The 12,757-nt window shown below is 34.5% G+C and overlaps 1 protein-coding gene across 1 annotated transcript in view; it reads right to left on the reverse strand.

The window, feature by feature from the left end:
* LOC126778802 (serine/threonine-protein kinase BRSK2) overlaps nucleotides 1–12,757 on the reverse strand; it is a 41,208-nt gene that overhangs the window by 24,448 nt on the left and 4,003 nt on the right. The window contains exons 2-5 of the mRNA XM_050502479.1: nucleotides 7,788–7,882; nucleotides 4,118–4,203; nucleotides 2,075–2,215; nucleotides 883–1,033 (exon numbers count right to left, since the gene is read on the reverse strand). Of these exons, the coding sequence (XP_050358436.1) occupies nucleotides 883–1,033; nucleotides 2,075–2,215; nucleotides 4,118–4,203; nucleotides 7,788–7,882 (473 nt within the window). The remainder of the gene's footprint in view (nucleotides 1–882; nucleotides 1,034–2,074; nucleotides 2,216–4,117; nucleotides 4,204–7,787; nucleotides 7,883–12,757) is intronic.

Below are 12,757 nucleotides of genomic sequence, written 5' to 3' on the forward strand. Positions count from 1 at the left end.
TTTGTGAGAAGAATCTGTTACATAATGTATATTTACATAGTATTGGCCTGTGAATGTCCAACTGATGGGCTAAGGCTGGGCTCCTCTCCCCTTTTGAAGAGAAGGTTTGGAGCTTATTCCACCACGCTGCTCCAATGCGGATTGGTGAAATACACGTGGCAGAATTTCAGTGAAAATAGACACATGCAGGTTGCATGTTTACCTTCACCGTAAAATACAAATTAAGCACATGAAAATTCAGTGGTGCTTGCCCGGGTTTGAACCAGTTAAGATTCACGCGTTCTTACCACGGAGTCATCTCGGCTTTTTATTTACATAATATATTTAAATTATTAAAACGTCTGGTAATTCGCAAATAGCCATATTGACTTAAAAAGAGGCAGTTATTTTGATAGGTAGGGCTGGTGGTAGGGCTTTGTGCAAGCTCGTCTGGGTAGGTACCACCCACTCATCAGATATTCTACCGCAAAACAGCAATACTTGATATTGTTGTGTTCTGGTTTGAAGGGTGAGTGAGCCAGTGTAATTACAGGCACAAGGGACATAAAATCTTAGTTCCCAAGGTTGGTGGCGCATTGGCTATAAGCGATGGTTGACATTTCTTACAATGCCAATGTCTAAGGGCGTTTGGTGACCACTTACCATCAGGTGGCCCATATGCTCGTCCACCTTCCTATTCAATATATAAAAAAAAAATCACAGACAGACACTTTAATTTTATTAATTTCTATAGATGAGTCTATAGGGAACAACAAAAACAGAAAACGAAGAGTGTTTTTTTTTCGGATATTTAAAATGACAAATCCTGAAATTTTCAAAATTGTACTTGATACGTTCCTTCCATTAACACTAGGAGATTTTTTTTATTATTTTTAAAATTACCCTTATAACTTCTGGACAGGCGTAATGTGGGCTTCCACACGAGGTTTCCAGCAAGGATCCTGCGGGTTGTAGTGAGGCCATGCCGAAATCTGCTATTTTTATATTGTTTCGTTCGTCTAATAATAAGTTTTCTGGCTTGAGATCGCGATGACTGAAAAAAATATATAGACAAGATTATACAACTTCATTTAGATTTATATATTTGTACTATATTACTCCATAAGGTTGAAATTTCATTGTTCATTTAGAGTATGTTATTTTAATTCAATCTCCAATAGTTTAACCGTGTACGGATTGACTAGGGGTGTGAAAGGCACAAATTCGAATCCTAGATTTATTACCGTATGATACATATGGGTTGACTGGACTGAATAAAGATGGCCGACATGTAGTTACAATTTTCATAAATTTAGAAAACATATATTAATGAACAGAGTGCCCGAACTTTTGGAAAAAGCAAGTGAATGTGATGTAATTAGTAATTTTTTTTTAATGCGTAAGCTTGCGCTTGACTGTTTCGAGTTCAAACGTTCTCCAAATTTCTATTTTAAAACAATTATTTATTTATTATAAGAATTATATTGTTATCATGACTTATTTTCCCGTCATATATAACTAAACATTTTACTGGAGTTAGTATGTATTTGTAATTGTTTTTGTTTTGTCATGCCTTCATCTATCAGCAGTGCTGTTTTGTAAGAAATCACTTCATCATTCGCTCGCTGAAATTTTGACAACCAGCTTAGGATGATATACTAGTTTGATGCGTGTATTCTTGAAATGTTATAATTATTATGGTCAATGTCGCATATCACTTTCTGACATTTCACGACCGTTTCTTGTGGTGAATTACAAGTTTTTTCTTTTAGCGCTACATATCATAGTACGACATATGTCGTATGGCACATAGCTACCAATAAATACAACATTGACTTAGTTAATTATTTTTAAGTGAACCGACTTGTATATAATATCATCATAAAATTTTATATTATTATTATATACCTTTATAAAAGTTACCTTGTAAATAAAGGTAAAACGATCGGTTTGTTGTGTTGTTTAAATTAATAATAGTGCACATACAAACATACATACACTACATAGGAAAGAACATCCTCTTTTTAAGGCGTTTAAACAATGTATTCTTACATTTTGTGTTGTTTAAGTAATTTTAACGGTGAACATTTCTTACCATATCGAGTGACTGTGACAAAAATCTAGCGCGGATATAATTTGCCTGAAGAATCGTCTCGCTTCTTTTGGCGTGAGCCTGCCTTTCTTCACCAGGTAATCGAAGAGTTCCCCTCCGCTGACGTGCTCCAACACGAGGTACCTGGTGATGAAACAAACCCTTAACTTCCTGGATTTATTCAGTATGACTATTGCTAGGTTATAAACTCTTGAAGGTTAATAGAGGGTGAGTGAGCCAGCGTAACAAGGGACATGACATCTTAATTCCCAAGGTAATTAGCGGATTGACGATTCAAGGAATGATTAATATTTCTTACAACGCAAGAGTCCATTTACCACCAGGTGGCCCCTATTGTGATTCCCTATTGTATACAAAAAAAAATAGCTTTTCCTAAATTAAATTCATAGCCATATGTATAATCCAATTTATAAAGCCTGCTTAAAATCAACGAATGCGATAAATATATGTAATAAGCCTTTATATTAAAATTTATTATATACATAATCTTTAAATTTATAAATAAGCAAATTTAAATAACAATCAATGTCGCTTTTATACGTGTACGTGAAGCCTACAAATTTTCTTTGAGTTCAACGTACTCCATTACATTAAAATCGAGTTGATTGACCCGCATCTGGATTGCCTTTTAATTTAATTCTTTCAGATAAGTAGAAAGCGTAGTACCATACAAATTAAATAGAACTATAACTATTTCATTGCTCCACCGACTATCTTATAAGGGGAGATCGTGGGGTGCTGGGTTGAAATCCCTGATTGGACCATTAAATAGCTTAGTAGCTGCTACAGTTTCATCAGTCCTGTTCATCGAACACAGTCATATTGGTCCAGTGCCTGAACTCTTTCTGGTCGTGTCGGAATGGCGTACTATCGGATTATTAAGGTTATGAAATAGTAATGTACGTAGTGTATTATAATATTTTCTGCTCAATTGGCTATTCTTCCTTGACCACCTTTACGGAAATCAGCCAGGAGGAGATCATTATCATCATCATCATGGTACACGAGATTATATACGAAAGATTCTGTAGCTTCATCTCAAGCAGTCTTTTTCACCACGTAGTTTATAAGATTTTTCCTCTTTTCTCGATATTTTCTCAATAAGAAATCCTTTGGGACGAAGGAAATAATAGGGCGTAGTAAAGTAAATTGCTTCCTAAGTTTCATCTTAAGAAAATATGTCATGGCCGTTATTAGGTTAGTTTGTAAAACGTTTATGAACAGGTCGTGGCCCCGAGCGAACTTGGCCCGAAATAAAAAAAAATATACAATAATTGTGATTTGTAAAAAGTTCTCAAGGTTGGTGGCGCATTGGCGATGTAAGAAAAGGTTATTATTTCTTACCGTGGATACCACCACGTCTATGAGCAGTGGTGACATCAGGTGGCCTGTTTGCCAGATTGTTAACTTATTTTCAATTAAAATTAAAAAAGAAAAATAAACTAATTTTGTATATTCTTACAGCATAGCGGAAACATAATATTTATTTTTAAGTCAGCTAATAATTGAAATTAATCAATTGGCGGCTTGAAAATCACTCTCCTAATGAAAAACGTAAAGCAAATTTAAAGTATCCATCGTCCATGGATTACTCATTAATATAAGTTATAATATCCCCAACTATGCCATCGAAAGTTTTAATTAAATTGCATTTTCGGACGCCATATTTCTCTACGCTGCGTTACTTTTCGTCCCATAGGTCAGTAAACCGGACATTTCATTATAGTTATAGTGATAATAATTTTAATTACAAAGAAGTAGATTATACACAAAAGTACTTAAGTATTTATAACATATATATATATTGGCATTGTAAGAAATGTTAACCATCGCTTACATGAGGAACTAAGATGTTAGGTCCCTTGTGCCTGTAATTACACTGGCTCACTCACCCTTCAAACCGGAACCGAACAATACCAAGTACTGCTGTTTTGCGGTAGAATATCTGATGAGTGGGTGGTACCTACCCAGACGAGCTTGCACAAAGCCCTACCACCAGTAAAAGAGTTATATCGTAGTACTTACAAATATTTCTTATTCTCGTACACGTCTGATAGACCAAGCACGTGCGGATGCTCAATCAGTTTCATAATAGCAATTTCTCGCTCCACCTGCAATAAAATAAGAGTAATATATTATTTTATAATGTTCATTCAATATCCCGTCGTATTACATTCATTGTTAGTTACCGTTCATTGTTAGTTCGACTGCCTCGTTGGTCTAGTGGCCAAATAAGGCCGCAGACCATGAGGTCCTGGGTTCAAATCCCAGGTCGGGCCAATAAAATGTTATAAAGTTTTACTGACAAATATTTTCATTAGCAGCTCGAAGTCTAGAAGTGTGAAGTGTGTCACTCCGGTGCTTCGGAAAACACGTAAAGCCATTGGTCCTGCACCTGAACTCTTTCCGGTCGTGTCGGATTGCCGTCCCTTCGGATTATGAGAGTTAACATGTGTTTGCGCACACACTTGTGCACTATAATATGTCTTGTTCAGTTGGCTAATCTCTCTTGAGATTAGCCGCCGTATCCGCAATCGGTTCGGAGGACATTATTGTCAGTTAATGTTAGGAATATGTCAAAACTATATGATGTACTAAAAATTGTCTAGGAACTCATCTTGATATCTTTCATAAGATTGACAACGAGGCTACGTATGAGTAAGGTCTATGTCAATTAACGCAGTGACAATTAATACGTTAATAGTATAAACAAAAACTAAATACAATAATAATAACAATATTATAATAAAATAAACTTAATTTTATGATAATGGCAATTAACGAACAATAGAAAAATATATTATTAAATAAACAATATAAAAATTAAACTGACATTAAATTATTCAAATCTGTACAGACGTTTTTATATAACCGGTGAAAATATCATAACTTTTTATTTTTAAATAAGCGTCGTTATGTAATACTAATTATTAGGTCCTTACATATGAAATTAGCGTTTTGTCGTACTGACCACTTTGATCTGAAATATCTCCTCTTTGGTTAAGAATTCCAAATTCAAATTTATAAATTCATTTAGCTGCTACATTTGAGATTTGAAAACAGCCATTCATTTGTTTTTTCCTTATATTTTTTTTCTTTGGTGTCGCTTATTAACGCACAATGGAAAACATGAAATATCGGTATATTTACGAGTACGAGTTCTACCGTGGCACCAGTGCTGCAGAAACAGCTCGAAGGATTAATAATGTGTACGGCGCTGGTGTCGCAAAAAAAAGCACGGTACGTTTTTGGTTTCAACGTTTTCAACGACCTTCAGAACCAACCCCGTAGATGGCCGGAGACCAAAGTGGAAAATGAAGAATTAAAGGCTATTGTGGAAGCGGATCCATCACAAAGCACTTCAGAGATAGCTGCAGGCTTCGGGGTAAGTGATAAAACTGTATTAATCCGCTTGAAGCAAATCGGGAAAGTAAAAAAACTTGAACGATGAGTACCTCATGAATTGAGTGAATCTAACTCGCAAACACACGTAGACTACTGTGTTGCTTTGCTCAGCCGACACAATAATGAAGGGATTTTTAATCGAATCAGTACTTGTGATGAAAAGTGGATACTGTACGATAATCGGAAGCGCTCGTCGCAATAGCTGAACCCTGGAGACACAGCCAAATCCTGCCCTAAACGAAAATTGACTGAGAAAAAGTTACTTGTGAGTGTTTGGTGGACTAGCGCCGGTGTAGTTCACTACAGCTTTCTAAAATCTCGCCAAACGTTTACGGCAGATATCTATTGTCAGCGACTGCAAACCATGAAGGAAGAACTAGCTGCTAAACAACCAAGATTGGTCAATCGCTCTAGGCCACTGCTGCTTCACGACAACGCAAGACCACACACTGCACAACAAACAACTACTAAGTCAGATGAGCTACAATTGAAATGTCTGCGACATCCACCGTACTCTCCGTACCTTGCTCCAAAAGATTACCATTTTTTCCGGAATTTGGACAACTTCTTACAAGGAAAAGAATTCAACTCCGATGCGGCAGTCCAAACCGCCTTCAAAGAGTTTATTGATTCTCGCCAACATGGTTTTTTTAGTAAAGGGACCAATGAACTACCTATGATATGGCAAAAGTGCATAGATAACAACGGTGCATACTTTGATTAATTAAATATATTTTACAAAAAAAAATCGACTTTATATTCCTTCCTTACAAAACGCCAATTTCATATGTAAGGACCTAATCATTTCAAAAAATACACGTTGACTATCAGCACCTAAGACGCGAGTACTATTGCCAATTTTAACTGAACAACGTTTTAATCCGACTACGGCGAAGTCAAAAGACTGGCAAACCTTCTACATTAAAATAAATATTCTGGAACCGAAGGTATATAAAGTACGTATCTATAATATTAAAGTACCAGAGGTAAGTTACAAGATAAGTAACACTAAGGACCGTTTAAAGTTGTTAATTCTCTCGTTAACAATGCCTCTTCAATCAAGCAATTAAGCGCTTAATTGGTCTAAAATTACTTGCGCTACTAGCATGCTATTGTCTGCTCGCAAGGGTCAGGAGTAATAGCTATGTGTACAAACTTATCACATTTCAAAGCGGGGACCTCTGAACTTATCTTCAGCAATTCAATTCTGGTTTTAAAAAGTCCGTTAATATGTTAGGTTTAAAGTGAAGTTTTATTGAATATTCTGGTCTAAATGGATTACATTGGAATGAATATGTAGTGACAATAAATGACCCACGGCTGGGCTAAGATCTTCTGTCTTCCCTGAGTATTGGGGCTTAGTCTAACACGCTAATCTAATGCTGGTTGGTGAAACACACTTGTGGTAGACTTTCATCTGACACACAAAGTGTTCTTCACGACGTTTTTCTTCACCGAAATACGAGATAAATTATGAAAACAAATTATGCACATGATAATCCCGTTCTGGTTTTTATTCGCTACATCGGTTAAGATAAACGCCATCAAACCAGGTCATTTACCGGTGTAAAATGCATTGCATGTCGCATGAAAATTCAGTGGTACTTGCCCGGGTTTGAAATCGAAATATTCGGTTAAGATTCATGTGCCTTAATCATAGGGCATTTATGGCATTTCAACACTTGGATAAATTGCCAATTTTTTTTCAATTTATCCCAAGTGTTGCAACAGTTAAAAATATAGAGCTTAATCCATCACACAATTACATGGCGTTTTGAAAAATGTACACGCGTTGGAATATCTTCGAAAACATTCAGGTTTCCTTTCTATGTTCACTGCCACACTAAATTAATTATTAACACGATTTGAACACACGAATATTTCAGCTGTGCTTGGATCTCACTAAAGTCTCACGAGTTATGGACAATGCGCCATCTTGAACCTATTATAAATCATTACTGAGTTGTGAAATCTTATATTCCAATTAAATTAATTTGTCTGGTGGTTAATACTAACCAGCTGCCTCGATGTTTTGGGTAGTTTAGACAGCTGCCCCGTGGTTATGTGGCCCCGGTTTTTATTTTACAAGATTATATGTACCTACTATAATAAAAAGCTACCATCAGTTCAGAATTGAAATTCTATTGTACATAATATATCTTCAGATTTGGGTATTTTAAGTGAGTATAGAGAACTTAAGTATCAGCCGCTCTCGCTCTCGAAAACCCTCTTTAACCGCTGTCGCTGTTATTACCTTCTAAATAAAAAGTAATAATTTTTATTGTTTTACCTTCATAAGCACAGATTCACTAAGTTTTTCACGATTGATTATTTTTATCGCCACCTTCTTCCCAGTCACGCAGTGGACGCCGAGCTTAACGAGACCTGAAAATAAAGTTGAAAGAAATGTTATAATTTAATTAAAAAATAATGTTTGTTATTTTTTTATTTGATAAGAACTTGGACTTAAAACTTCGAGCGTATTTGTTCGTTAAATTTCAACTCCGTAGGATAAGAAGTGGTACTAATTCAGCTTGAAAAATTGATCTCACTTTCAGACTGCTGTGAATTTTCGACTCAAAAACTTTTTAATGGCCTGACCTGGGATTTGAACCCAGGACCTCTGAGTCTGCGGCCTTACATCGAGCCACTAGACCAACGAAGTCATGATGATAGTTACGACGTGAAAGCGTAATAAATAAATAAGCAATATCAATTTTTCTTTTTAAATATTACATAGGATTATATCTCAATAGATTATATAGTTAAAATCGCTAAGAATAAATAAGGACATTTTTTTACCAAAACTTTCCGTTGGACATCTGGAATGACGGAGGCATCGGTAAGTTTTACAGGAAATAAATAGCAAATGAAGTTTTGAAGAAAAATAAAATTTCTATGAAACACTCAATTCTTAGTAAGAAGGTATTTACTACGAGATGTTATATTCATTTAGATTTGATTAATTAATAGTTTTCACCCGCGGCTTCAGCTGCCTATGAGGGGTAGATAAAGTATTACGTAGCACAGGATGTTAAGGCGATGATGATATTCTGAGTGATTTTTTTATGTAATGAGGGGCAAAAGAGCAGGAGGCTCACTTGGTGGAAAGTGACTACCACCCATGGACACCTGCAACACCCGAGGGCTGGCAGGTGCGTTGCCTATTTGATATACGCCGGCATATATTATTTCGGTCACGACACCTATTTTAAATGTAAACTAGATAAATTGTATAGGAAAAGTAAGAGCTCATATATCGAGCTTCTTTATATATTTATTACCTATTTATTTACAGCTTCGAATTGAATGCAACTAATTTTGAATATATATCTTTAGAACTTACTAATTAAAATAAATAAAATGTTATATCCTCTCCTATTAATGTCCAACATGTCAGTTTGTAAACACGACAAAACATATTAACTTACGAAGCCGCCATTGACATTGTACCTCATTTCAAGTTACAAAGTTACTAGCAACGGCTTAGTGGTGAGATAATGGAGCATCTTATAAGCAGGTGGGAACTTTAGAAATTAAAATATAATAATAATAATAATAATATTGGGATATTATTCACACATGGCCATCTGTTCCCAAACTAAGCAGAGCTGGTACGATGGAAACCAGACAACTGATATACTACATATACGTTTCTTTTGTAAATACATACTTATATAGATAATTACACCCAGACTCAGGACAAACAGACATGATCATGCACACAGATGTCTGTCCTGGGTGGGAATCGAACCCACAACCTTCGGCGTGAAAGGCAAGTATCTACCAACCACGCCATCGGCCCGTCTAACATAGTAGAAAATTAAATTATACATTGTATTAACATATATACAACATAACATATTTAGTATAACAATGACATTATTTATTATTTAATTTTGATATTTTTAAAACTTACTTATGATTTTTTGTTACTTTTAATTTGAATTTGATTAGATTGAATCTGGAAGTGCTATGCACACTTGTAACTGACATGCATATTAGATATACTATTGTTGTTTTATAAATTATTTTTCCAATTCTTTTATGTATGTTGTATGTGTGCTATTACAAATAAATAAATAAATAATATAAAAATGATTAAATCCCCAGTTTTTTTTTTTTAATTTTGTTGCGTGAAGTTTTAACTGCACAGCCTGGAACCTATTCGATCACGCTGCTTCAAAGTAGATGGAATACACATGAGAAATATTTTTACTGAAATTAGACATGTGCAGGTTTCCTCACGATATTTTCTCTCACCAAGCATGAGATGAATTATAAACACAAATTAAGCACATGAAAAATCAGGGGTGCTTGCCCAGGCAAGAACATTGGTTCAAACCCGCGATCGTCTGTTAAAATTCACGCGTTCCAACTACTGTCACCACGGATCTATAAAATTAATGATAACTGTCTTAAATTGGCCCCTTAATACTTGTGTCAATGGACAGCTTCGTGAGCTTAGTAGTAGTTTATAAGGCCGAATATATCAGAATTTTCATGTGCTTAATTTCTGTTTATAATTTATCTCGTGCTTTTCGGTGAAGGAAAACATCGTGATGAAACCTGCATTGGAGCAGCGTGGTGGAATAAGCTCCAAACCTAATCCTCAAAAAGGGAAAGGAGGCCTTAGCCCAGCAGTGGGACATTTACAGGCTGTTACTGTACTGTACTGTATACAATATTATCCTTTGAGTATGATCGCTCTTACCGAAATCTGTTAAAAACCATACTGTTTACCATCATAATTGGGTGCAATATCTCACGTCCCTTCCTTCATTAGAGAAATGTTCATTTATAGCCCATTCCAACCACAAGAGGACTAAAGACAAATAAATAACTTTGACATCGAATTGATGCGATATCATTGATCGAGATATTAAATCACTATGGATTCGCGAAAAAATAGCGTTTTCAATGGCCGCAATGTTGTAATCGGAACTTTGGAAGTTAATTTAAGTGCTTATGACTTGTTAAGTGGAATAGTGTTGTATTATAAATAAAGGATTTATTGATTGATTCATCAAGAATTGTTTGTAGTGCATAATATAGTACTTATGTATAGTTTATTAAAGGTTGGATAGCACAATTCACCATTGGTATTGCGGCCATTGAAACGCAAGGATTTTTATAATGTTTTATCATCTATCTAATATTGCAATTTCATTTTGATTTCAGTATCATTTTCGTATTAATAACAAGAGTGATTGGTGCACCAATGACGGAATATTTAGCTGATCTCCAAGCGATGCCTCCAAGTGTCTCGTTGCGTCCAGCGAGCGATAAAAAGACATTTGAAGGAAATTCGTTTATCAGTAAGTATTGGGTTTAATCCATTTAAACGGATCCATGTAAATACATTATACAGCCTGTTAATGTCCCACTGCTGGGCTAAGGCCTCCTCTCCCTTTTAAGGAGAAGGTTTGGAGCTTATTCCACAACGCTGCTCCAATGCGGGTTGGTAGAATACACATGTGGCATTATTTCAATGAAATTAGACACATGCAGGTTTCCTCACGATGTTTTCCTTCACCGAAAAGCACGAAATTAATTATAAACACAAATTAAGCACATGAAAATTCAGCAGTGCTTGCCCGGGTTGAACCCACGATCATCGGTTACGATTCACGCGTCCTAACCACTAGGCCATCTCGGCTTATTTTATCAAAATCAAAAATATTATTGTGGATATACAAAATGAATAAAGTAGGATATTACTCATTATATATTATATTATTATTTAAGCACCCCCAAAAGAGCAATTATAGATACAGCCAAAACTATTTATTTATTAGTAGAAACACAAATAAAAAAATACATCAAGATATATAAGAAACAATGTCGTCTAGTTTTTTACGACTCACCTCCTGATACTTATTTATGTATTTTACCAGTGGAAAGGGTGAGATAACCACTGCAATTATAACAACAAGAGACATAACTACGCTAATCCCAAAATAGGCGGGCTTTTAATGTCTACGCGCAGAGATGAAACTCACAATCAAACGATATTTATACGTTTGCCAACTTACTTGAATTAAAAAAAAATACATTTACAAATATTTTATTTTAAGGTTATAAATGATTAGCTGACAAATACATACTTCGTTGGGCCGTAAACATTTTTATTTGTGATGAAATTATGATTGCGGTTAGTACTGAGTGCTATGATTTATTTCCTGACTGCCTAAAGTCACGTTGGTCGAACATTAATAAAATTGTCGTGCGTATTTAATATTTTAAATTATCTCTTAAACTATGCAACCAAAAAACATACTGTAAAAATAATTTTATCTAAATAAAATTTCCTTGGTATTAAAGCAATTTATTTCTAAATAGATTGGCGTGTTATATATGAAAAAAACCGTCTAATAGAAATATCACTCAATAGATTACGACACGGTCGCGGTTCCATACCTATGTCGTATTATGTCTTTAACCATTTGTCCAAATATATTATGCAGTAAAAAGGAAAAGTCTTTTGTTTTAAACACTTGAGACGATAAGTTTACTTATTTTGATAAGAATTCATAATTAATAATAAACATGCCCTAACTATTTAATATTTTTTTTTAATACAAAAAACTACTTTTTGTGATTTATATATAAAAGTTAGACATATGCTGTCGCTGACTTTTTTGTAGGCATTATCAAGCTATACAACTTTTCTCTAGAATTCAATTATATATCTCTCATCGTTAAGGCAGCGTTCATTAACGTTTTCGTTCGACCGTTTCTTCGACTTACTTTGCAAATCCGAAATATATAGTCTATAACGCTCACAAATAATGTGGCTTTCTATTGGTAAAAGAATTTTCAAAATTGGTTCAGTAGATCCAGAGATTACTCCCTACAACCTCACACACTTTACCTCTTTATAATATTAGTAAGATGATGTGTTGAACAGATAAAATAATATTCGTGTTATATAAGATTCAACATGATAGATTGAAATATAATTGTATTACAGGATTTTGAATTACGTTAATTTTTTTATTTGACAGTTGACAGATGCAGCGCCAGAGACAATATAAATATAGATTATAAATATCTATATAGTTATTCCCAGATTGATAAAATAGAAATGAGTTATTTGCGTGTGTGATGTATTTTATTGATTTCTGAATATCAGACGCCTGATTTTTTTTATTGTTGTATTTCCTATCACAATTATATTTTATTATATAATTAATGTATTTTTTAACATTACCTTACAATTCATTATTATTATTATTATGTATAAGAGAATCATATTAT

This window comes from Nymphalis io, chromosome 27, assembly GCF_905147045.1.
Source record: "Nymphalis io chromosome 27, ilAglIoxx1.1, whole genome shotgun sequence".
Taxonomy (NCBI): Eukaryota; Metazoa; Arthropoda; class Insecta; order Lepidoptera; family Nymphalidae; genus Nymphalis; species Nymphalis io.